The 26,781-nt window shown below is 37.0% G+C and overlaps 1 protein-coding gene across 34 annotated transcripts in view; it reads left to right on the top strand.

The window, feature by feature from the left end:
• EIF4G3 (eukaryotic translation initiation factor 4 gamma 3) overlaps window positions 1–26,781 on the top strand; it is a 371,563-nt gene that overhangs the window by 196,086 nt on the left and 148,696 nt on the right. For 24 of the 34 annotated variants that reach the window (XM_074380217.1, XM_039473805.2, XM_039473813.2 and 21 more), the window contains one exon: window positions 19,712–19,820. In XM_074380217.1, the coding sequence (XP_074236318.1) occupies window positions 19,712–19,820 (109 nt within the window). The remainder of the gene's footprint in view (window positions 1–19,711; window positions 19,821–26,781) is intronic. The other 10 variants (XM_074380218.1, XM_039473822.2, XM_039473817.2 and 7 more) reach the window with 1 other exon arrangement.

Below are 26,781 nucleotides of genomic sequence, written 5' to 3'. Positions count from 1 at the left end.
CCAGCTATTTGGGAGGTTAAACAGTAGGATTCCTTGATCCCAGCTTGGGCAACATAGCAAGACTGTGTGCCTTTAAAAAACAAAAAGTCTAAAATGAAAGCCTAGTGTCTAAAAACAGATAAAAGGAAGCTGTTAAAGAGTAAGGGGCTGCTTTCTTTCCTCTTTTATGCCTGGATGGTAAGGGGGTTCCTTGGAAGCCAGTTTACAAATAAATGATACAGATGATCATATATAGGGCATTTCAGAATGATAGACTATTGACTTAACTTTAGTAGTACAAAAATAAAAAGTTCATAAAATGTTCTTAAATATCAAAGTCACAAATGGATTATAGAGCCCCTTGAAAGTCTGTGAATTTGAGAAAGGCTTAAATTTGGTCCTTTGTTCTAATAATATGTTTTCTCTTGGAAATGATGGTATCTGGCTGACATTATCTCAGTCTTTAAATTATCCAGATGCGTATGTATGTCCATCTGGATTTGTGAGTTGTAAGGTCATGTTAATAATTCTTCATCGTTCCTCATTACTCCCCTAGGAATATTCTAATTTTGGAAGGGTTAAGAAGGCATTATATTTAGTCTCTTCCCTGGAAGTGAGCATGGGACAAACAAAAACTTCCAAATTGAAGTAATCTGTATATGTGCTCTGTTATGCAGGGGTACACCATAGCAAAACTTTGAGATTAGTTGATCAGTGCAGTCAAAATTTAGTCTGTATTTTCAAACATTAAAATGTTGCTACTGTCAAGCCAGATAAACAAAGGATAGACAATCCTTTGCTGATTTCTGTTTAAATTCTCAATTTAGACATGTATGTGTCTTTTTGTACTTAATGCCCTGTGGGGTTTGATTGGTTTTCTTTAATCTTCCAAGCCTGGTCCCCCCCTCTTCTGGTATTCCTCTGTACTTAGCTACAGAAATCTTTTTGTTATTTTTCCCCAGAGACTGTGGTTCTGGATATGAATTTATATTTCTCTATGAAGCACATTGAATGTACACTTTAAGCAGATGAAGGCCATCAATCAATAATTGTAATGTTGGTAGTTCTTTTTGAGACATGCACATCAGTTATAAAGCATAAGTTTATTTTATTAGATGACTTATATTTAAATCCAAATGCATGAAATTCGTGGAATGAATGCATAGCTTTTTAACAGAGACATATGTACTAGATATATTTCATTTTATTCTTTAAAACAGCAGCACAAGCATCATGACGGCAACTGACATTTGACCTCATTTTCTGGGACATCATAGAAAGTGGTACACAGAGGGCCGGGTGCGGTGGCTTAGGCTTGTAATCCCAGCGCTCTGGGAGGCGGGTGGATAACCTGAGGTCAGGAGTTCAAGACCAGCCTGGCCAACATGGTGAAACCCCATCTCTACTAAAAATACAAAAATTAGTCAGGCATGGTGACAGGTACCTGTAATCCCAGCTACTCTGGAGGCTGAGGTTACAATGAGCTGAGATTGCATTCTTGCACTCCAGCCTGGGTGGCAGAGTAAGACTCCATCTCAAAAAAAAAAAAAAAAAGAAAACGAAAAGTGTTACACAGAGAGTGGGAGAGGGTGTCCTTGGTTAAGGGACATGGTTGTTGCTGCCTGATCATTACATTGTGTAAAATTGTTGACTCAGGCCAGGTGTGGTGGCTCACACCTGTAATCCTAGCACTTTGAGAGGCCAAGGAGGGCAGATCACTTAAGGTCAGAAGTTCAAAACCAGCCTGGCCAACATAGTGAAACCCTGTCTCTACTAAAAATAGAAAAAAATTAGCCAGGTGTGGTGGCAGGCACCTGTAATACCAGCATCTTGGGAGGCTTAGGCAGGAGAATCACTTGAACTGGAAGGTAGAGGTTGAAGTGAGCCGAGATTGTGCTACTGCACTCCCAATTTGGGCAACAGAGAGACTCTGTCTCAAAAAAAAATGACCCAGTGTTTCAGAAGAAGCTAGAAATCTTTAGTTATGTTTAAAAAAGTTACAGGTTATAAATATTGGCACCTAATTTCACTGACAAAATAGCTGTCTGCTGGCCAAAGAAAACTCATTAGATTTAACTTCAGTTTTATTAATTTTTTAATTTTGACATTATTCCATATAAATACAGAATCATGTCTCTTTAGAAGACTACAGATGAGACAGCCCCCTGCATCAGAATTTAGGATTAAACAGTAGATACTGTAGTACTTTTGGCCTTGCAGTACCTGCTTAGAGTTAGACATAATTGCTTGTGCTGTGGAGAGCAAAGCCTTTCCGTATCACCAAGAAATCCCAGGCTCTTTAAAGGGAAACAGAAGACCAGTTACTAAGATCTGACTGGTGCAGAAGTGATCAAGTGGGGCAGAATTGTAGCACAGGTATCAGAGACCCATTAATGGTGGTAGTACTGGCAAAATAGAACATGGAAGAGGCTTAAAACTTTGACTTTGAACCAAGCATACTGGGTTTCAAGTCTCTGTGCTCCTACTCAGTTTTGTAACTTTAGCCTGATTACTTTCTCCCAGGGCATTAGCTTCTACATTTAAAAAGTAAAACCTATCATACTTTATGAGAGGATTAAATGAGATAAAATGCTTAAAAATTGCTTTAAGTTCAGTGCCTGGTGCATAATGAGTATTCAGCAAATATTATCTGTTATTACTATTAAGAAGGCTTTACCGAAGAGATGCCATTTGATCTGACTTTCATGGGTATTCACAAAATGAAAAAGGTATTTAGGCAGAGGAACAGCATGTGCAAAAATGGGAAATTAGATGAAGGAAGGCTATTATTATCATATTTCAGATGAGAAATTAGTTGAAGCAGAGGAAGCCAGTTGGAGAGATGTTCAGTAATTATTTACTAACTAAATAAGGACTCTAAAAAGGATGACCATGTAATTTATCATCTAAATTGGGGTGATTGTGGAAACAATTGGTGTTAATGCCTGCACAGCTGGCATAACCAGTACTGCACATATATAAATGGGGAGTAAATTTTCTCTAGATGTAAGGGAGAGAGTCAGGGATGCCTCTTGAAGTTTAAAAATACCTCTATTTATAGTGAAACATAATACTGAATTTACATGGGGAATTTTGAAGAGGGGGATAATGAGTTTGATTTGGGCAAGCAATCAAACTGTTGTGATTTTTATCTAATTTGGTCTTGAGGTCTCTCTGTCAAGAGTGGCCATAAACCAAGGTAGCCCTGACCAGGGAGCAGTTACGTTTGGGTGTGTTTGTCAGGTGAGACACAATGAGGAAGTGAAACCAAAATACATGAAACAGAAGAAAAATTAGCTATTTAGTAATTCCAGAGAGGGTAGCAGTGCTGATGGGAGGCTGGTAAGGGAGCTCTGGAGACAGCAGGGAACTCACTCAGCAGGTGGAGAGAGCGAGAGAGAGGACTTGTGGGACTACCTTTATTAAGGTCCATGTCCTCCCTTAGGCTTCCCCACTGGAGTTAATGGATTTGCTAGTTTAAAGAAAACACTCGCAAAGGGTGAACTTACTTGTAAGACTCTGGTGTTAAACCATTAGGTTTTATCATGATCAGCAGCTGTGGGATGTGTTGTGTTTTGGGTTGGTGAGTTGAGGAACAAACGATGTCTGTTGCAAGCAACTACACAGGAAGGAAACGTTTGAAGTAGGCCAAAGGTGAAACGGTACAACTGGGTTTCAAAAACGTATGCCAGGCCTAAAAGTGGATGCTGAGGCAGCCATTATATTAAATTTGTGACACAACCTACAAGTTAATTGAGGAAACTGCATTGGATTTCTGTGAGGAGAAACAAATTTTTGCTACTGCTATTTTTACCCTAATGAGAAGTAAATGGAATTTGAAACTATTCTTTTTAAGGCTTAAAATTTTCTGAGATATCTAGTAGAGATTTTATATCTCACGTATTTAGGAAATATGTATATGTATATATGCATGTGTCCATACAGAGGATCACAGTGCACAGATGGAGGTGCATAGGTGGATATCAGGGAGCCCTAGAACACCTGCTGCTGGTTTTCACTCTGTAACTTAGATTTATAATAGTGAGTCAGAACATTAAGTTCTTAAAACCCCTAGTTTTTCATCCGTAAAATGAGGAATTGCATGAAATAATCTGAGAGCTCCCTTTTAGTTCTTACATACTAAAGTGGGAAAGAAGGAAGAATTTTGTTACTCTCTCAGTATCAAATCTCTCAACTCTTGATGATGACAGTAAGGCATAAGGAATATCCCTATATTTAGAAATACGCTAGCTATTATGCCTAATAATCTTCATGGAAACCCTATAGGTTAAAAATAAATACATGATGCTGTATCAAAATTGTCTACTTTTAAAGGGAATGAATGTTGTATCAAAATCACTTAATTTTTTTTTTCTAATTTTAGGTGGAGTCTCACTCACTCTGTCACCCAGGCAAGAGTGCAAGTGCAGTGGCATAGTCTCGGCTCACTGCAACCTTTGCCTCCTGGGTTCAAGTGATTCTCCTGCCTCAGCCTCCCAAGTAGCTGGGATTACAGGCACATGCCACCACAGTGACTAAATTTTTGTATTTTTAGTAAAGTTGGGGTTTCATCATGTTGACCCAGGCTGGTCTTGAACTCCTGGCCTCAAGTGATCTGCTCGCCTAGCCAAAACACTGGGATTACAGGCTTGAGCCACCATGCCCAGCCAAAAATAACTTCATTTTAAAAAATGAATTTATGTACCCTTCTTCCTTGATCTATTCTTTTTGCCCACCACCCCGCCCCCCCCCCCACAGCTTTTAGAATTATTCTTGTAGTGAAACACAGTTATAATATGGGAGAGATTACTATGCTATGGGGCTTTGTGGTAGAGAAAAGGTTGGAGATTATGATTTAATAACGTATTTTAGGAAAGATACATCTTCTACCATTTTGGAAAATTACTAAAGCATCAGGTTATTCAGTCTTTTGTAGACCTGCTTATGAAGTTGATACCTGCAAACCTTAACTTCCGTGACCATTTACTATAATTGACCCTTGAACAAAATGGGTTCATTTATATGATAATTTTTTTCAGTAAATATATTGGAAAATTTTTTCAATATTGTGATAACTTGAAAAAACTCCCAAATCACACGCTGCCTAAAATTATCAAAAAAAGAAAAATTTAGGTATATCTTGAATGCATGAAATATATGTAGATACTAGTCTACTTTTTCATTTAGTGCCATAAAATATATACAAATCTATTATAAAAGTTAAAATTTATCAGAACTTAGGTACACAAATACAGACCACACATGATGCCATTTGCAATTCAGAGAAATGTAAACAGACATAAATGTGCAATCTGGACATGGTGGTACACGCCTGTAATCCTAGCACTTTGGGAAGCAAGATGGGAGGGTTGCTTCAGTCCAGGAGTGTAAGACCAGCCTGGGCAACATAGCAAGATCTTGTCTCTCAAAAAAAAAAAAGCTAAAAGAGACAATATTGCACCCTAACTACATGAAGTTAACTGTAGTACATACTGTACTGATGTAATTTTATAGCCACCTCCTGTTGCTATTTTCATGAGCTCAAATGTTGGGAATATCTGCTTAAAATACCCTATGACACTAATCATCTTCAGGTGAGCAGTTCATCACTCCTGTAAATTGTGCCTCATAGTAAAAAGTGATCTCTCTTCATTCTTGCATATTTTGTTCATGTTTAATGCATTTTCATAAACCTTGAATAATGCCATGGGACCCATATAGAGTGCCACCAGTGATGCTGGCAGTACTTCCAAGAAGCAGAGAAAAGTGATAACATTACAAGAAAAAGGTGAATTGCTGGATACATACTACAGATTTAGGTCTGCAGTGTCCCACCATTTTAGACAGATGATTTATCTTGTAAACAGATGACATAAACTGATGGTATTGATAAATACAGTATGGTATTGTAAATGTATTTTCTCTTCCTGATAGTTTTCTTAAACACATTTTCTTCTAGCTTACATTATTGTAAGAATATAGAATGTATTATACATAACATACATGCATACCGAGAAAAAATATGTTTTATCGGTAAAGCTTTGAGTCAACAGTAGGCTGTTACTAGTTAAATTTTTGGAGAGTCAAAAGTTTTATGCGGATTTTCAACTGTGTGGGATCAGTGCCTCTAGCTCCTGAATTGTTCAAGGGTCAACTGTAGTTCATTTCATGGTTTAGCAGTAATGGTTTCCTAGAACTGGGTCTACAGCTTCCATTGTGATATTCATGTTATAAGTTGATAAGTGCAGTCAGTAGTTACATTCCCGCACGAAGAATTTGGAGGTGATACCTAGTATAATGTAAACAAATCCAATCTTTTAAAATTTCATTTTGTCATAGGCACTCATTCTGTACCTTTATGCATATGGGTATGGTTTTGTTTTAGTGGTGACTACAATAAAAAGGGATCTCTCTTCTTTGTGTTCTAAATTTAGTGGTTACTAAATTAAATTATGTTGTTCTTTATCTTTAATGAAATATCATCATCAGTAATCTCCCTTGACTTAAAAAGGTGCTCTTCAATAATATGTAAAGCCTTGTAGACTTTAAATAGGCATGTAAGTTGGGGCGGATTCTCTCAAGTTTTTAAATGGGACATTTGATGAACAGAGATCCTTGCTTTGTTATGCTGTTTCATAGTTTAAAATCAATTTGTATATACCTTTTGGTTTGATAGAAGAAATAAGACCTAATGTTTGGTAGGTCAGTAGGGTGACTATAGTTTACAATAATCTATTGTACATTTTGAAATAGCTAGAAGAGTTCAAATGCTCCTAGCATAAAGAAAAGATAAGTATGTATCTTTGATATGAATATATTAAGTTTTTATGTGTACACTGAAACTGTGTACATCTGTTATGCAGTAATAAAGATTATTTTTAAAGAATTTGCACACAGATGATCAAAGGTTCCTACTTAGATTTGTAGAGCAAGGTGGTTTATTTCATCAGATAACTCTAACGTGACTTTAAAAAAAAGGTCTAATTTTTAAATACATCTGAGATTCTCCAGCTTCAATGCCTGTAGGAATTTCCTAAAGCAAGTAAGAAAAGAATAGTTGAATTCCAGCCACTTTTGAGATACATAACCTTTTTTGAGAAGCCAGTGGAGCAAGTATGTTTTAAGTTGTTTGAGTATTCCAAGAAAAATAAGCGTATGAGACACATTAATAAAATTAAATTTTGTGTGTTTTTTATATTTGACCTGTTTTCTCATAATTCTTCATCAAATGATATAAAAGCCTTGCTTTTATAGTGGTTTAATTTTACCTTGGATACTCTAAACCAGAATTCTAATTATAAAGAAAATGTGACTTCGATTTTTGTGTATATAACAATTTTTATTCCTACTGCCTACTCCTAGTTGGACACTGAGCAATAGTATTGGAACTTATAGTCATCTGATGACTATGATAGTTGTAAGTGATCACAAGAAGTGTTGTGAAAGATCACAAGGAACTATCAGATTTAGTCTTTTATTTAAAGTATATTTTCAAAATTAAAATAACATTATACAAATTATACGTTTTCATTGGAAAAGAGTAGTAAAGAAAGAAATCTTGGCCGGGCGCGGTGGCTCAAGCCTGTAATCCCAGCACTTTGGGAGGCTGAGGCGGGTGGATCACGAGGTCGAGAGATCGAGACCATCCTGGTCAGCATGGTGAAACCCCGTCTCTACTAAAATTACAAAAAAAAAATTAACTGGGCATGGTGGCGCGTACCTGTAATCCCAGCTACTCAGGAGGCTGAGGCAGGAGAATTGCCTGAACCCAGGAGGCGGAGGTTGCGGTGAGCCGAGATCGCGCCATTGCACTCCAGCCTGGGCAACAAGAGCGAAACTCCGTCTCAAAAAAAAAAAAAAAAAAAAAAAAAGAAAGAAATCTTAATCCTAACTCTTATTACCAAGAATTAACCATTGTTAACTTTTGGGTGATTATCCTTTCAGACATCTTTTAGTGCATGTGCATATAGACGTATACATCTGTGTGTGTATGTATTTGTTTTTTTAATTAGAGACAGAGTCTCACTCTGTTGCCCTGGCTGGAGTGCAGTGGCATGATCATAGCTTAAACATATAATTTAATAAATTTGGGTTTATGAAAGCCATTTCATAATTAGTATTTTTTCAGTAACCTCCCTTGACTTAAGATCACATTTTTCAGATAACATAGAAATGTTTATATTTGATTATATTAAAATGTCTGTATGGTATCCTTTGTTTTAATGTACTATAGTTGATGGGTATTCATGTTGTTTCCTGTTTGTCTCTATATTAACAATGCTATGATGAACAACTTTGTTTGCTTATTTTGGGGTTATTGTGTTGTCATTTTCTACCTTCTACAAATGTACCAGTTAATCTCTTACCCAGCAGTAAAAGAGAATACTCTTTTCCCTATATCATTGCTTATCTGACAGAATAAAAAACAATATCTTGTTTAGTTTTTGTGTGTTTTGTGAAGTTAAGAATTTTTTGATGTTCACCAGTTATATGTATGTGTATGAATTATCTGTTTACAAGTATCTTTTAGGTGATGGGTTTTGTCTGACAGATTTATAAGAGTGCTTTACATATTAAAGAAATCCTTTGACATATGTTAAAATTTTTTTCTTGTTTGATGATTATGTTTTAACATGCCTTCTGTCATACAGAATTGCTAAATTTTGTTTCATTTATTTATTTTTGAGACAGGGTCTTGTATGTTGTTCTGGTTGGATTGCTTATGACAGTCTTGAGCTCCTGGGCTCAAGCAATTCTCCCACCTCCCACCTCCCACCTCAGCCTTCTGAGTAGTTGGGACTACATGTATATGCCACCATGCCTGGCTAATGTTTTTTTATTTTTAACAAAGATGAGGTTTTGCCATGTTGCCCAAGCTGGTCTCAAACTCCTGACATCAGGTGATCCACCAACCTCAACCTCCCAAAGTGCTGGGATTACAGGTGTGGGCCACCGCTCCCAGCTACGATTTATTTTTGATATTATACAGGAAGGTTTAGATTGTGCCAAATGGCCTGTCTCTTGTTTCAGTATTATTTATTGAAGAAGTTCTCATTGCTTTCTTGTTTTGAAAGTTGTTTCAGTTATTTACTGTGTTATTATAGATACTTAGGTCTGTTTATGGACTTTTCTGTTTCATTGATTTGTTTTAATACCATTATTATACTGTCTTAAATATAACTTATAGTACATTTTAATAAATTTGCGAGAGAATTTTGTTCATACTATATTTGCCCTTTAGAGTTTTTCTTGTTTCATTTTTCCCCTTCCCAATATGAACTTTATATTTATTTATTTATTATTTCAATAGCTTTTGGGGTGCAAGTAGTTTTTTTGTTACATGGATGAATTATATAGTGGTCAATTCTGAGATTTTAGTGCACCCGTCCGCTGAGTAGTATACATTGTACCACATTGTACCCGATGAGTAGTTTTTTTTATCCCAGTTACCTCTCCCACCCTTCCCCCTTCTGAGTTTCTAAAGTCCATTATATAACTCTGTATGCCTTTGCATACTCATAGCTTAGCTTCCACATAAGTCAGAACATACGGTTTTTAATTTTCCACTCCTGTGTTACTTCACTTAGAATAATGGCCTCCAGCTCCATCCAAGTTGGTACAAAAGACATTCATTCCTTTTTATGACTGAATAATATTCCATGGTGTATCTATACCACGTTTTCTTTGTCCACTCATTATGCACTTAGGTTAGTTCTGCATCTTTGTAATTGGGCATTGTACTGCTATAAACATATGTGTACAAATCTCTTTTTCATATAATAACTTTGTTTCCTTTTTGTAGATAGCCAGTAGTGGGATTGCTGGATCAAATGATAGATCTACTTTTAGCTCTTTAAGGAATCTCTGTACTGTTTTCCATAAAGGTTACGCATTCCCACCAGTTTTACATTCCCACCAGCAATATATAAGCATAATCTTTTCCCCAGCTGCATGCCAGTACCTATTGTTTTTTGACTGTTTAATAATGGCCATTCTTGTATAGCAGTAAGATGGTATCGCTTTGTGGTTTTTATTTGCATTTCCTTAATCATCAGTGATGTTAAGCATGTTTTTATATTGTTTGTAGGACAGTTTATATATCTTTTGAGAAATGTCTGCTCCTGTCCTTTGCCCACTTTTTGATGGGATTTTTATTATTATTGCTGATTTGTTTGAGTTCCTTGTAGATTCTAGACGCTAGTCCTTCGTCAGATGCATAGTTTGCATCTCTGCGGGTTATCTTTTTACTCTGATTATTATTTATTTTGCTGTGCAGAAGGTTTTTAGTTTAATTAGGTTCTGTTTATTTGTTTTTGTTTTATTTACTTTGGGGTCTTAGTCATGAATTATTTGCCTAGGCTGTTATCTAGAAGAGTTTTTGCAATATTATCTTCTAGAATTTTTATAGTTTCAGGTCTTTATATTTAAGTCTTTGATCTATCTTGAGTTGATTTTTGTATAAGGTGAGAGATAGGGATCCAATTTTATTCTTTTACGTAAGGTTTGCCAGTTTTCCTTGCACCATTTGTTAAGTAGGGTGTCTATTCCCCAATTTATGTTTTTGTTTGCTTTGTTGAAGATCAGTTGGCTGTACTTTCTTGGCTTTATTTCTGGGTTCTCTATTCTGTTTCATTAGCTTATGTGCCTACTTTTATACCAGTGCCATGCTGTTTTGTTAACCATAGCCTTGTATAATTTTAAGTAATGTGATGCTCCCAGATTTCTTATTTTTCCCCTTCCAAATACGAACTTTATATTTATCTATTTATTTATTATTGCCTAGGATTACTTTGGCTAATTGGGCCCCTTTTTTTGTTTCATATGAGTTTTAGGATGTTTTTCCTGATTATATGAAAAACGTTGGTGTTTTGATCAGAATTACATTGAATCTGTAGATTGCTTTGAGTAGTATGGCCATTTTCACAACATTGATTTTTCCCGTTCATGATTATGCGATGCATTTCCATTTGTTTGTGTCATCTCTGATTTCTTTCAGCAGTGTTTTATATTTCTCCTTGTAGAGATCTTTCACCTCCTTGGTTAAGCATATTCCTAGGTTCATTTTATTTTTGCAGTGGTAAAATATATTGACTTCTTGATTTAATTCTCAGCTTCGTCATTGTTGGTGTATAGTGGTGCTACTGATTTGTGTACATTGATTTTGTAACCTAAGACTTTACTGAATTCATTTATCAAATCTAAGAGTCTTTTTGAGGAGTCCTTAGGGTTTTCTGGGTATACAGTCATATCATCTGCAAACAGCGCTAGCTTGACTTCCTCTTTTCCAATTTGGATGCCCTTTATTCTTTCTCTTGCCTCATTGCTCTGAGTAGGACTTCCAGAACTATGTTGAATAGAGGTGGTGAGAGTGGGCCTCCTTGTTTTGTTCCTGTTGTCAGGGATAATGCTTTCAACTTTTTACCGTACAGTATGATATTGGCTATCAGTTTGTCATATGGCTTTTACTATTTTTAGGTAAGCTCCTTTTATGCCTACTTGGTTGAGGATTTTATCGTAAAGGATGTTAGATTTTGTTGAATGATTTTTCAGCATCTATTGAGATGGTCATATGGGTTTTGTTTATAATTCTATTTATGTGATGTATCACATTTATTGACTTCCATATGTTGAACCATCCCTGCATCCCTGAAATGAAACCCACTTGAGCATGATGAATTATCTTTTTGATGTGCTGTTGCATGTGGTTAGCTAGTATTTTGTTGACGATTTTTACATATGTCTTCATTACAGAAATTGATCTGTACTTTTCTTTTGTGTGTTCTTTCCTGGATTAGGTATCAGGGTGATACTGGCTTCATAGAATGATTTAGGGAGGATTCCTTCTTTCCCAGTCTTTTGGAATAGTTTCAGTAGGATTGGTACCAATTCTTTGTATGTCTGGTAGAATTTAGCCATGTATCTATCTGGTCCTGGGCTTTTTTTGTGTGTTGACAATTTTAAAATTGCTGATTCAGACTTGCTGCTTGTCGTTGGTCTATTCAGGGTTTCTCTTTCCTTCTGATTTAATGTAGAAGGGTTGTATGTTTCCAGGAATTTATCCATTTTCTCTAGGTTTTATAGTTTGTAGGCATAAAGTTGTTCATAGTAATCTTGAGTAATCTTTTTAGTTTCTCTTTTGTCTGTTGTCTTTAGTTTCATGTCTAATTGAGCTTATTTGGATCTTCTCTCTTTTTGGTTAATCTAGGGAATGGTCTATTTTTTCAAAGAACCAACATTTTGTTTTATTGATCTTTTGCTTCTTTTGTTTATTTGTTTGAATTTCATTTAGTTTTGCTGCAATTTTTGTTATTTCTTTCTTTTTCTTTCTTTCTTTTTTTTTTGAAACAGTCTCCCCCTGTCATCCATTCTGGAGTGCAGTAGCACAATCTTGGCTCATTGCATCCTGCCTCAGTCTCCTGAGTGGCTAGGATTACACGGGTGTAGCCACCACACCTGGCTAATTTTTTAATTTTTAGTACAGATGGGATCTCATCATGTTGGCCAGGCTGGTCTCAAATCCTGACCTCAGTTGATCCACCTGCCTCTGCCTCCTGAAATGCTGGGATTATAGGCATGAGCCAATTTTTGTCATTTCTTTTCTTCTTCTAGGTTTGGTTTTAGTTCGTGTTTGTTTTTCTAATTTCTTGAGGTGTGACATTAGGTTGTCAATTTGTGCTCTTTCAGATTTTTGATGTAGGCATTTAGTGCTGTAAACTTTGCTTTTAGCACTTCTTTTGCTGTATCCCAGATATTTTAATAACGTGTCATTATTATCACTTGATTCAGATACTTTTTAATTTCCATCTTCATTTCATTATTAACCCAGATATCATTTAGAAACATTATTTAATTCCTGTGTATTTGTATACTTTTGAGGGTTCTTGCCCATAAGAACTTTAAAAATCACTTTCTTAGGCTGACGTCATGGCTCCTGCCTGTAATTCCAGCACTTTGGGAGGCTGAGGCAGCTGGATCACGAGGTCAGGAGTTCAAGACCAGCCTGGCCAACATGGTGAAACCCAATCTCTATTCAAAATACAAAAATCATGCGAGTGTGGTGGTGGGCACCTGTAATCCCAGCTACTCAGGAGGCTGAGGCAGTAGAATTGCTTGAACCCGGGAGGTGGAGGTTGCAGTTAGCCAAGACTGCTCAGTTGCATTCCAGCCTGGGCGACAGAGTGAGATTCCATCTCAAAAAAAAAAAAAATCATTTTCTTAAGTCTGCCTTCAAGCTTTTTTTCTTGAGTGTCCGGGTTTCCTCTCCTCATTTCTGACCTTGGCAACCTTTCCTTGCTTTCAAGGATGGTCTCTATTGTAGGTATATATTGTCTTGTCAGGTCAGTGCTTAAAGAACAAAAAAATTCATCAATCTAAATGCTCTTATCCCAAGCATATACTCTCTAATTTGTTACCTTCTTCTCTTACTATTTTCTCCCTTTTATATTACACATTAAGGTTTCTGAAGGGATTTGAGTTTGTGACCCCTTTGTTCTAAACTATTTCAGAGCCTGGCACGGTGACTCATGCCTATAATCCCAGTACTTTGGGAGGCCAAGCTGAGAGAATTGCTTGAGCCCAGGAGTTCAACACCAGCCCTGGCAACACATTGAGACCCTGTCTCTGAGGCAGGACAGTTGCTTGAGCCTGGGAATTTGAGGCTGCAGTGAGCCATGGTCATGCCACTGCAATCCAGCCTGAATGGCAGAGCGAGACCCTGTCTCCAAAAAATTGAATGAAATAAACTATTTCAACAGATGTTTGCTGTGCACCCTTGTTCTTCTTTTGTAAATTATACTGTAGTCTACCTCAGTTGCTGAGGTTCTAAGCCTAGGAGTCACTGTTAAATCCTCTTAATCTCACTCTCCATGATCATTACATCAGCAAGTCCTAGTTGATTCATTCCCACCATCTTCTGTTACTGCTTAGACTACTGTTATTGTAGTCTAAGCCACTTTGCTCATTTTGCTCTCCCCTAGACAACAGGAACTTTCTTACTCATCTCTCTGCTTCTGTCTTGCCTCTCCTCTGTTGATATTTTATACACAGCCCAAGTGAGTGATCTTTTTAAAACATAAATCATATCACACCCTTTCCCCACAAAATACTATGCAGTATGTCTTCACTATTGACTAAGTGTCCGTACAAAAACATACAAAAGTTCATGTCCATAGAATTTTTGAGGTGTGCATAGAGATTATGGAAACTATAAGATGAGATATGGGTGAGTACACAGTCAAACCGTACTAGTATAGAAAGAATTTAAGAACTGATTTATGTGGTTGATAACTATTGTAGTCCTTAAATCGTGTAATTCCTACGTTCGAATTCAGTGGAATTATTGTTACTATTATATTATTGCTATTGTTATTTACTGTTTTTATTGCCTTTGTCTTGAAGGAAGTGTTTATTATGGCGTATCTTATTATATTATGAGAACACTTCAGAGCTTCAGGTTATATACTGTTTTTTACTTGATCTCTGTACTCAGGTATTTCACAAGCACTTAAACCTCAAAACTGGAGATCATGGTTTTCCTCTTTCCAAGCTGATGACTCCCAAACCTTTCTCATACTGGCCCCAATCTCAGAAATCCAGAAACCTAATGTGTTTCTTTTTACCCCCCTCTCCTCATGGATCGCTTCTCTACCATGTCTCATCAAGCCCAGTCAGTTTACCTCCTACATTTAAGTAAAGTTCAGTCACTGCCCACCATTTTTACCACCAAAATTATTTCCCTTGGGCTACTGAAGTAACTTTGAAAACTGTATCCTTCTAACTGTTATTTCCTCGCTCTAGTTCATTCTCCATGCAGTGGTCAGAATTATCTTTGTAAAACATCAGCCAGGTATAATGACTCATGCCTGTAGTCTCCAGCACTTAAGGAGGCCAAGTGGGGAGGATTACTTGGGCCCAGTTCAAGACCAGCCCAGGCAACATACCGAGACCCCATCTGTACAAAAAAACAGAAAAAAATAGCTGGACATGGTGGTACATGCCTGTGGTCCTAGCTGCTCAGGAGCTGGGGTGGGAGGAACACTTGAACTCAGGAAGTCAAGGAGGCTGCAGTGGACTGTGATTGCACCACTGTACTCCAGCCTGGGTGACAGAGAGATCCTGCCTTAAAAAAAAAAAAAAAATTAAAACACAAATCTGATTTTGTAGTCTTGCTGTTTAAAACCTGGCCCTGGCTTCCTATTGCTATGGGGATAAAGACCAAAACCCTTGGTGTGGCCTGTAAGGCCCAGTCTGCCTCATTTCACACCAAATTTCCCTGTTCTTTCTGTGTCCCTCTTACCTTTTGCATAAAGTAGTTGATCACGGAATACTCCTCATTTTAGAGCCTTCAGACATGTGTTTTCTCCGCATGAGATGCGTCTACCTGCCTTTCCTTCTACATGACAACATTCACATTGATTTTTTGAAACTCAGCCTAAATGTTGCTTACTCAAAATATCTTCCTCACACACATCATAAAGTCAGAACCCCAGATGATAGGTCATCTTTGTACTCTTACTTCCCCAGTAAAGCATTTATAGCTATGGTAATTAATGATTACTTTTGTGGTTTATACCATATGTTTCCTTTGATAGAATATAAGCTCTATGAAGCCAGGAATTTTGTCTTAGCCATGATTGGATTCTTAGTGTTTTGTACAAGGTAAACATCAGGAGGAAAAACACACATATTGACACACACCTTTCTAATGAGAGACTGGGAGAAAGTCCTACTAAAAAGAAGCATGTTTTGGTACCTTTTCCGGGCATCAAGTATATTATTGTTTTGCTTCTTAACCTTCATAGTGTTTCTCGATGGAGGCTATACTTGTTTATCATTTTATATATGTTAAATACATGAAGTATTTATACAAGGATTATTTTAAAGTCATTGAATGAGACTCTTAGGACAGCAAGTCAACTTTTTTTTTTATATATTCATGTAACTATTTGAAGTCTCTGGCTTTCTCCAAATGAATTATAGTAGAGGTCAGCGAATATTTTCTGTAATGGGCGAGATAGTAAATATTTTAGACTTTGCAGCCATATTATCTCTTTTAGCACTCTTCAGCTCTGCCATTGTGGCTCAAAAGCAGTTATACAAAATATGTAGATGGATGGGTGTGTCTATTTCAATAACATGTTATTTATGGGCACCAAAATTTGAATTTTACGTAATTTTCATGTGTCAAGAAATACTGTTTTGTCTCTTGATTTTTTTCCCCCCAACATTTGAAATTGTAGAAACTTACCTTGTGGGCAGTACAAAATCAGGTTTATGGCCCCACGGTTATAGTTGTTGACCCTTGTTTATAACCACCTTTGTACTAAAGTATCCTATCATGTATGTGATTAAAATAGAAGACAAAAGAAGGTGACCCCCTTTCTGGGCAAAACAATATGCCTGTGTAAAGAAATATGAATTTTAAATTATGCAAAGAAGTATTTATGAACAGTTTTAGATTCTGTTGCCTGTTTGCCTAAGAGGTAAACATTATGTTTTTAAAAAACAAATTCCTCCAGTATGTGGGCTGAAGCCTACCATGATTCCTTGAGGTCAGTACTTTAGTATATAATTCTTTGAGTAGATTGTAAAGGAAAATTTATAAAGAATTTTTCTCAGACACTATCAGGAATCTAATATCTTGCCTTCCCTTAAACTGTTGTCACTCTAGTTTGTAAGTGAGAAACATTTGATTTTTTTTCCCCTTCTACCAGTCAGAACCTTGATTTTGCAAAGTTTGATGGGGAATTTAGCAATTACATAGATTATGAACTGTTGCAACAGTGTGGGAAGAGTTGCTAAATGTACCTTGTCTAGCTTAATTTCTTTATATGTATCAAAATGCATACAGCATTCATTGGATATTGTGTTTTGTGTCACAGTACTTGGTATGTTTCCTGATTTTTCTGACTTAACTGATTAGTAAAATAGTTCATGATTATGTATGCTTTGGGAATTCCTTTTTAATAGACCGTTTATGGTAGAGTTACCTTTTTTTTTTTTTTTGAGGTGGAGTCTCACTCTTGTTGCCTAGACTGGAGTGCAATGGTGCAATCTCAGCTCACTATAACCCCTACCTCCTGGGTTGAAGCAATTCTCCTGCCTCAGCCTCCTGAGTAGCTGGGATTACAAGCACCTGCCACCACGCCCATCTAATTTTTATATTTTAAGTAGAGTTGAGATTTCACCAGTTAGCCAGGCTGGTCTTGAACTTCTGACCTCAGGTGATCCACCTGCTTTGGCCTCCCAGAGTGCTTGGATTACAGGCGTGAGCCATAGCGACTGGCCTAGTTGAGTTACTTTTTTAGGAGAGAAGAGATGAAATTAAAGGTTGAACTACAATTTGAGAAGACTATCCTAAATTAAAACTAATTATGAACAAGATTAAAATATTGAATTCTGGCCGGATGCAGTGGCTCACACCTGTAATCCCAGCACATTGGGAGGCTGAGGCAGGCAGATCACGAGGTCAGGAGGCCATTCTGGCCAAAATGGTGAAACCTCGCCTCTACTAAAATATAAAAAATTACCCAGGCATGGTGATGCATGTCTGTAGTCTCAGCTACTCAGGAGGCTGAGGCAGGGGAATCACTGGAACCCAGGAGGCAGAGGTTGCAGTGGGCTGAGGTTGTGCCACTGCGCTCCAGCTGGACAGAGCAGGACTGTGTTTAAAAAAAAAAAAAAAAAAGTATTGAATTCTATCTTAATATGTTACGATTTCATTAGTACTGCTAGAGTCTTATAAAATGCTAAAGTTGAAGGAGACTGAAGGATCTTTACTTTTACATTTTATAGCTGTGAAAACTGAGAAATACTTTTCCAGCATTTTGTGGATATATAACTATGTACTAGTTACTTGGATTTTGAATTGTAACTTAACAAACATGTTAACTCATTCCTTTCTTATGACTCTTTTACACAGATTCTTTTTAGGGCTTTGTTAATTTTAAAATGTCCATCTTTTTTATGAATGAAGATATTTTAATGGAAAAATCATCGACTCTAGAAGCCTTTTACTGTCTTAAACATCTTACTTTTTCTATGGGTGTCATTTTGGTGACCTACTTTTAGCAGTTACATTACCCCCCCACACATACACCCTTCTTATTTTGTTATTAATTTCCGAGGTAATTGGAATAGTTAATATTTTTTTTCCTCTCAGGTAAATGATACAACGTACAGACCTTTCCTGGGAAATGTGGACAACTGCTTAATGAATGCTAAATAACACAGAGTGTTTGTTCTAGATCTGTTTTCAGCCTATAGAATTGAAAAATCGATGTTTTTATTTGTAGCTATGAACCTTTCTATTGAATTTCTGTAGTGCATTTTTCTCCACTGAAACTAAGGATTCAGAGTAATTACAGCAGTGCTGTTTTCTTTATTCGTTCCCGATTCAAAGTGAAAACAGTAACTCTCTATTTTTTTATATATAGAATTATGATTTTAGTAGTCTTCATTTAGAAGTAATTATGGATATGAACAGCTTGATTATCTAATGAATAGGTGAAATGATAGCATTTTCCCTATTTCTGTTACTCTGTACAGTCCTTATGTAGTCAAATACAAATTTCATATTGTACATTCTGAAAAGCATTGTTACTTAAATGATACCTATTTTCCTGAATTGTATGTGTCCATTTCATTTTATATTCTCACTTTAAGTGAGACTTACTGACTTTAAAATATTTTTTATCAGCTCTCACTTTTAAGTGTCCCTTTCTGCCCACACTCACCCACATCTTTGTCTCCCCATCCCTACTCCCCAGGGGAAAAAAAAAAAAGTAAAAAAAATAGAATTGTGCAGGGAGCTCTACTCCGATAGCACTGATATAATTTGCTGTAGGAAATTATAGATAACAAAAAATGTGACCTTAGATCTCCGAGGAGAGACACTGCTTTGTTTTGTGGCTTTTGTGTAATGCTGAAATCCAGAATGAATACCTGCCTGGAATGTGATGTAGAATGAGTGTTCTTGTCCTCTCTGTTCTGTTCCCTCTAAGTTGAGCAATAGCTGTGATTTTTTTTCAACCTACCCTGCTGGGATTTTGTTGGGCATTTTTCATTCTAATACAGTGCCTGAGTGAAAATGAGTTTCCTTATCTCTGAAAAACTTGGTATTTTACTGAAGATTTCTGATTCTGAAAATACCATACTTAACCTAGAACCTGTAGATATTTTATGATGAAAGTGCTTTATATACTTTCAGAGTTGCATTTCACTTGTATGATTACATGGATAAGTAGCAGGAATCATTTTTCAATATTGTTTTCTTGAATCTATAACTGGTTTTAAATCTCAGTACATTTTCTGTTTATCCTGCTTTGCTAGGTAACTTATACATGAAGTTGACCAAATCCGTTTGGTCTTTGGGAGGGTGTTAAATTCCCTCTCACATATGACATCTGTTGTTAGGTTGACAAGTCAGCTTGTCCTTAGAAGGAACAATGGGGAATAAATTTTACTAATGATTGTTGTGCTGTCTTCTCTTGCTGTGGTTAATGGTAATCATTTCTTTTCCTTTCCCCTTTTCTGCTGCCTCTTTCTTTATCTTCCCTGTCTTCCCATGTACTTTTGAATTTATTAAATTGGACTATATATTGTTTGCTTGCTTCCCGTTTTTAATTTTGTGAACTCCCATGCTCTACTGTCTTCCCCACTTGCTTGGGTTCCATGTTGCTAGTTTTTATGTTCGCACGCTCATTATCACCCTTTTTTGTACTTCAAATCCCAGCAGCTGCCCAGCCAGGTCCCCGAGCACAGCCCTGTGGTTTATGGGACTGTGGAGAGCGCTCATCTTGCTGCCAGCACCCCTGTCACTGCAGCTAGCGACCAGAAGCAAGGTTTGTGTATGACTGTTTTCCTCCCTCTTATCTTTAGTCTCTTTTTTATTAATTACATTGCCCTCAACATTCAAGAGTTAAGAGTACAGCATCCAAATGTTAATTTGACACCCACCTTTAAACAAAGCTTTGAGGTGGAAAATTAAAGCGTTCTACCTCTAGTAAACTAAAGTAGGGATGATTGGTAAAATTTTTTCGTACATTTGTCTCTCACTGTTAGTATTTGTATGTACGCAAAAGGTTAGCTGCCTTAAACTGCCTTTTAAAACAAGGTGGGAGGTGGAAGGAGAAATCATAGCATGTATTTCTTTACAAGAACAATATACTTTAGTTTATATATTCATCATGTCCTGAGGTATCTTGCTATTTTTTAAAAAGAAAAAAAGATAAAATGTTTCTTTTTAAAGGATTGGGCTTCTATAGCCACAGTTGGAGATGGAGCTGAGTTCAAATGCCAGCTCCATCATGCACTAGTTATTTGGTCTTGATTGAGCCACTGACCTTGTGTATCTCAGTTTCTTCACTTACAGAATGGAATAAAGACCTATGTGCCTGACAGGGTTACTGTGGGAAGATGCCTAGCACATGGAAAGTGCTTAGTAAATTATAGCCATTAATACTATACTAAGGAATGGTACACTAAGGTTTCTGCTCCTGTTGAACTGGAACATGAAGCTGTCAAATATTTGTTGAAATAAATACTTTGCCTTTTGGAGTATAATAGAAAACTTAAGGGAAATCTCATACCAGAAACTGGGATATCATATTCTTTCCTGCCTAGTTGGATTTTAACTTGACCTTAGCTAAAATTGAAAGACAATTCTAAACACAGTTCAGGGAATCAAGTAACTTTGACCCTGGTTTATGTTTTAGATTTCTAAAAATGTGATTGAATATCATATATAGAAGCCATTATCTTCTTACTTTCTTGAATTATTCATTCTTCCAAACCCTTTAATAATTCTGTAGCTCTGTCGTTAGTATATAGATTTTCTAAAAATTCTTTTTTTTTTTTTTTGAGACAGGGTCTTGCTCTGTCACCCAGGCTGGAGTGCAGTGATACAGTCTTGGCTCACTGCAACCTCCTCCTCCTCCTGGGCTCAAGCTATTCTCCTGCCTCAGCCTCCCAAGTAGCTGGAATTACAGGTGTGCGCCACTACGCCTGGCTAATTTTTGTATTTTTAGTAGAGACTGGGTTTCACCATGTTCGCCCGGCTGGTCTTGAATTCCTGACCTCAAGTGATTCACCTGCCTTAGCCTCCCAAAGTGCTGGGATTGTAGGTCTTGAGATACCACACGCAGACTAAAAATTATTCTTTAGAAAATATTTAAGAATGGCTCATAAAGTGGACATATTTAATATTAAAGGTTTTTGGGTAGACTGCAAGTGAGTTAATCACATTATAAACTTTCTGGAAGATGTATTTCTAATGTATGTTTTCAGTGATTTTTTTACATCAAACAAAGATTATAATAATATTGTGTTTTATATACAGAAATTTCATTTTCCCCCTGACTATTGAGAAACCTGATACTCTTGAACAGAGACATGTCCTATATTATATTTGTTATATAAGATAGTTTTAAACCAAAAGATAGTTAGTGATCCCTAATCTGACATGCTTCAAAAAATTTCACTGTCAAAAACTTTCAGCAACATTCAGAGTTAAAGAACTCAAGCATACTTCAAGCAAATTTTTTAAACAGTAAAGTCATTTACCTTGCAGAATTGCAGTTTGTAGACCAAATAGGGAAGGGCACTCTCTACCCTCAATGATAAAGTAGTTTTGAGTCAAAATTCAGAATGTTTTAAATCTTAGTGGAGAGGAATTCTCAGAGTACTTCCCTTCAAAACTTAACTTCATTACACTTTTGCAAATGTGTAATCCTTCTGCTGATTAGAATTATGCTAAGCATATCGAATACTTCCCATGTAGAGAGACCTTAAAATATATCCTCTGTGCAAACTTTCTCTGTAGCTGTGCCAGGATTTTAAAAAAATTATTACATACTTTGATGATGATAATTCCGTCCTTCTGGAAGACAGTATTATTGCATTTGCCATTATTTTGTGAAAAAGAAGGCTAAAATTTTTAGATTATGAGATCCCTGCATTTTGTCATATTTAGGCCCAGATTTCCAGACAAGGAATTCAGACTTGATTTCCTCTCAGATTTTTTTGTTTTTGTTTTTGCTTAATGGAAATCTGAGTAACAACATCAACATATCAAACTGGTATATAATACAGGCTGAATTGGAAAGTGTTTAGGTTACCTTGATGAAAAGAAAACCTTGTAGTATTTTAAGTATATGTAAGAGGTTATAAGTAACTCTCTGGGATTATCATTCCTTTTAGTACCAACTATTTACCAGAAAATGAATTCCCTTCCTCCCTCCCTCCCTCCCTCCCTTCCTCCCTTCCTTTCTTCCTTCCTCTCTCACTCTTTCATCGCTCTCCCTTTTTTCTTTCTTGGCTAGTCAAACAGTAACTTTTCTAATTTTATCCATAGCCTGCCAATATCTAAAGTATTATTGTTTTCAGACTTTTTTTTTTTAAACTAAATTATGTAACATTAGAAAGAGTGCACTACTTTTTAGAGAAAATGTTTTTGCTTTACACTGAGGATTTCTTTTTTTCTTTTTTCTTCTATTTTGAGACAGGATCTCATTCTGTTATCTAGGATGGAGCGTAGTGACACAATCATGATTCACTGCAGCCTCCACCTCCTGGGCTTCAGCAGTCCTCTCACTTCAGCCGCCTGAGTAGCTGGAACTACAGGCATGAACCACCATGCCCAGCTAATTTTTGTGTTTGTTTGTAGAGGCGAGGTTTTGACATGTTGTGCAGGCTGGCCTCAAACTCCTAAGCTCAAGTGACCTGCCTGCTACACCCTCCCAAGGTGCTGGGATTATAAATGGGAGCCACTTTGACCAGCCAAGGAGTTTTTTAAAATTTCCGCCTTAACTGTAGATTCCTTCTGAAATTAGTATATAAAAATTGACTTTTTTCAAAGACTGCAATATTACTCCCAGAAACAATAGTCTCTACCTTTTGCAACTTGTTTTTTTTTCTTTCTCAATGGAAATGTCATTACTGAGAGTTGTACTCAGTTATAGAATCTCCTGTTAACTCTAAAGTCTTCCTCCTGCTTGATTGACTTAAGTACTTCTGTTTCCATAAACCTCCCCTTTCCAGCACAAAGTTGGAGAATGTGAGCTTTGAAAGTAATCTCAGCCTTGAGCAGTTGCTATTTATATGACCTTGGGCCTATTGATTGATCTCTAAAACCCTTAGTTTCCTAATCTGTAAAGTAGGCAAATATAGTATCTACCACAATGGTGGTTGTGGAGAATTAAAAGGGACAATGTATGTATGGTATTTGACCCAGTTCCTGATACATAATAAGTATTTAACAGATGTTAGCTGCCATTATTAAGCTTCTGGTTTCTCAGAGTTTTTAACATGAATAGCTGCAATATTTTCATGAAGGCCAAGGTTCCAGACGAATGTACCATTTTTGCATTTGTTCAGCACTTTATGAAGACATAGGGAATACTTCACATTGGTTTACAGAGAGAACAACTGTTGAATGAATTCAAATTTTTGCTTGATATTAATGGTACACAGCTGAAAGGATTGCTGTTTCCTAAGTGAGAAAGAACATTGAATCCACTGTATTGAGGATATGGTGTGGATAATTAAACAAGAGTTAGTTGGTGCCTTAGTCTTAATCTTAGTGACAGTTGAAAGCACCTAGTGTGTTCAGTGAATGGTATTCTGTTGTAATTCAACCATTCATAGAAGTGTTGTGCATTTAGGACTCTGTTGGCGTTTAGACCTATTCTTTGTCAAGGGAGACTGTACCTCAAATTGCAGGATGCTCAGCATTCCTCCCTCTGCCTGTTAAATGGCAATAGCATCTTCTCAGTCATTGAAAGACTTGTGACAACCAAAAGATACACCTGTCTTGGTCATTGATTCTACCACCATATGAGAATACAAGGGAGCAATTTTTTTCTTCTTGTAAATATGACACTCATTATGGAAACTACAGATAAGCAACATGGAAATATATATGTCTGATTACTCAGAGCCATTATTAATAAGCTGACTTTCCCCTGTGCACATATGTTAGTACTAAGTATTTTTTAGGTTACCAAATTGGGTTCTACATACAGTTTTTGTGCCCCACTTTAAAAAAAAAAATTCTTGTCACGTGCGGTGGCTCATGCCTGTAATCTAAGCACTTTGGGAGGACAAGGCAGGAGGATTGCTTGAGCTCAAGAGTTCAAGACCAGACTGAGTAACATAGCGAGACCCCATCTCTACAAAAAAATTAAAAAAATTAGCCAGGTATGGTGGCTCGTACCTGTGGTCTCAGATACTCAGGAGGCTGAGGTAAGAGGATTGCTTGAGCCCGGGAGATGGAGCTTGCAGTGAGCTGAGATCACAACACTGTACTCCAGCCTAGGCAACAGAGCAAGACTCTGTCTCAGAAACAGAAGAAAACATATATTTTATTATACACAACTTTCCATATCATTAAATACTCTTTTTAAGACCTATTTTAAATACTGTATAGTATACCATTATATGCTCAGGCCATCATTTCTTTAAACATTCTTTATTATTGAACATTTAGTTGATTTCCTTTTTTTCCCTTTTTTTTCTTATAAATGGTGTTGCCTTAAATATTCTAGACATCTATTTTTGCTAACTAACTCTTTCATGATTATTAGGAAAAAGTCTTAAAGCTGGAATTCTTACAGATTTCTAAAGATGGCCAGACTCTTTATAGTAGAAGTCTTTAGAGGGATAAAATAAGTGTTTTTTAAAATTTAAACCTACTGTGTTTTCAGCTTTCACTTTAATAAGTGGGTTAAAGGACTTTTTTTTTTTTTAATGAGGAACTCATAATTGTTTTGTTTTGTTTTGTTTTGTTTTGTTTTGTTTTGTTTTGTTTTGTTTTGTTTTGTTTTGTTTGACTGTCTCAAAGAGTAGAGTCTCACTCTACTCTCTGTCACCCAGGCTGAAGTACAGTGGTGCAATGACAGCTCACTGCAGCCTCAACCTCCCAGGCTCAGATGGTCTTCTCACCTCAGCCCACCACATACCACCACGCCCAGCTTGTAGAAATGAGGTCTCACTACACTGCCTATGTTTGTCTCAAACTTCTGGTCTCAAGTGATCCTTCCACCCTGGCCTCCCAAATTGCTGGAATTTACAGGCATGAGCTCACTGTACTTGGCCTAAGTTTTTCAATACTAGATTTTTCTGAAGAGTGTATAGAAGTTTATTAGTCATTGGTATACTTTGTTTGATTTTTTTACTATCAGAAATTGTTTCTCAACATTAATAATTGAATTGACATCCTCTTATTTGATATTTAATGTGAGAATTTCTCTCTCTCTCCTCTCCATCTTCAATGTGAGAATTTCTCTTTCTCTCCCTCTCCCCTTCTCTTTCTCTCCCCCTCTCCCTTTTCCCCTCTCTCCTTCTCCCCCTCCCCCCCTCTCCCTTTCTCCCTCTCCCTTTCTCCCCCTCTCTCCCTCTCCCTTTCTCCCCCTCTCTCCCTCCCTTTCTCCCCCTCTCTCCCTCTCCCTTTCTCCCCCTCTCTCCCTCCCTTTCTCCCCCTCTCTCCCTCTCCCTTTCTCCCCCTCTCTCCCTCTCCCTTTCTCCCCCTCTCTCCCTCCCTTTCTCCCCCTTCCTCCCTCTCCCTTTCTTCCCCTCTCTCCCTCTCGCTTTCTTCCCCTCTCTCCCTCTCCCTTTCTCCCAGTCTCTCCCTCTCCCTTTCTCCCCCTCTCTCCCTCTCCCTTTTTCCCCCCTCCCTCTTCCTTCCCCCTTTTTCTCCCTTCTTCTCCCTTCTTCCCTCTCTCCCCTTCCTTCTCCTCTCTTTTCCTTTCCCTTTTTCATTTTGAGGTGGCATCTCGCTCTGTTGCCCAGGTTGGACTGCAGTGGCATGATTACAGCTTGCTGCAGCCTCAACCTCCTGGGCTCAAATGATCCTTCTATCTTGGCCTCCCACGTAGCTGGGTCTACAGGTCTGTGCCCTTTGCCTGGCTAATTTTTTTATTTTTTATTTTTTATAGACACAAGGTCTCACTGTGTTGCCAAGCCTTATCGCAAATTCCTAAGCTCAAGAGATCCTCCCATCTCAGCCTCCTAAAGTGCTAGGATTACAGACGAGAGCCACCACACCCTGCCCTATTTTTAAATTTACTGCATCTAGGTTTTAATCAGTGGTCATAAAGGGTGTTATTCTGATAAGTTTTCACAGTGGCATTATGTAATTTTGGGTGACTTATTTGGCAGTTACTCCAGTGAGCTGGAAATTATTTTAATCAAAGATATTTGATAAATACATATTTGTTATATATGGTATGTTCCATGTAGAACACATACACACACACACACACAAACACAAACACAAAATAAAGACATACTTTTCTGAAATATTTTTGTCTGTTGTCCTATCAACTTAGTCTGAGGGATTTGGCAGTGAGAGTCTATTGATCCTATTTCATCCTATTATAACTAAGAAAAGTCCAATTTTAGAAGCACCAGCTTCTGTGCCTATAAATAAAAGTATATTTTAAGGCTAATAAGTGTTGTTACAGTGAATGAATTAATAATATCTTAATGGTAGTATTTACTACCTATTTGATAAACAATGCATATTTGCTTTCATATAATTAATTACAGCTTATTGTAAAGACTCACTTTCATTGATGCATAAAAAATTCTGACAGAAGAAGTAAAGACTCAGTTTAGGTTGTCTTTTAGTAGTGCTTGAACCTTTTGTTGTCATTTGATAAACATACTCCTTTTTCCATAGAGCCCATTTATTATGCTAAGGAAGCACAAGGCTGGAAGCCAGTCTAAACCTCCTTTGGTTTCCTCCATTCAGGGATGAATCATGTATCATTTTATGTGGAATTTATTAATAAAATATGGAAATTA

The sequence above is a fragment of the Saimiri boliviensis genome, chromosome 11 (assembly GCF_048565385.1).
Source record: "Saimiri boliviensis isolate mSaiBol1 chromosome 11, mSaiBol1.pri, whole genome shotgun sequence".
Classification (NCBI taxonomy): domain Eukaryota; kingdom Metazoa; phylum Chordata; class Mammalia; order Primates; family Cebidae; genus Saimiri; species Saimiri boliviensis.
The sequence above is the reverse complement of the archived record's forward strand: the minus strand, read 5'-3'. Positions and strand labels throughout refer to the sequence as shown.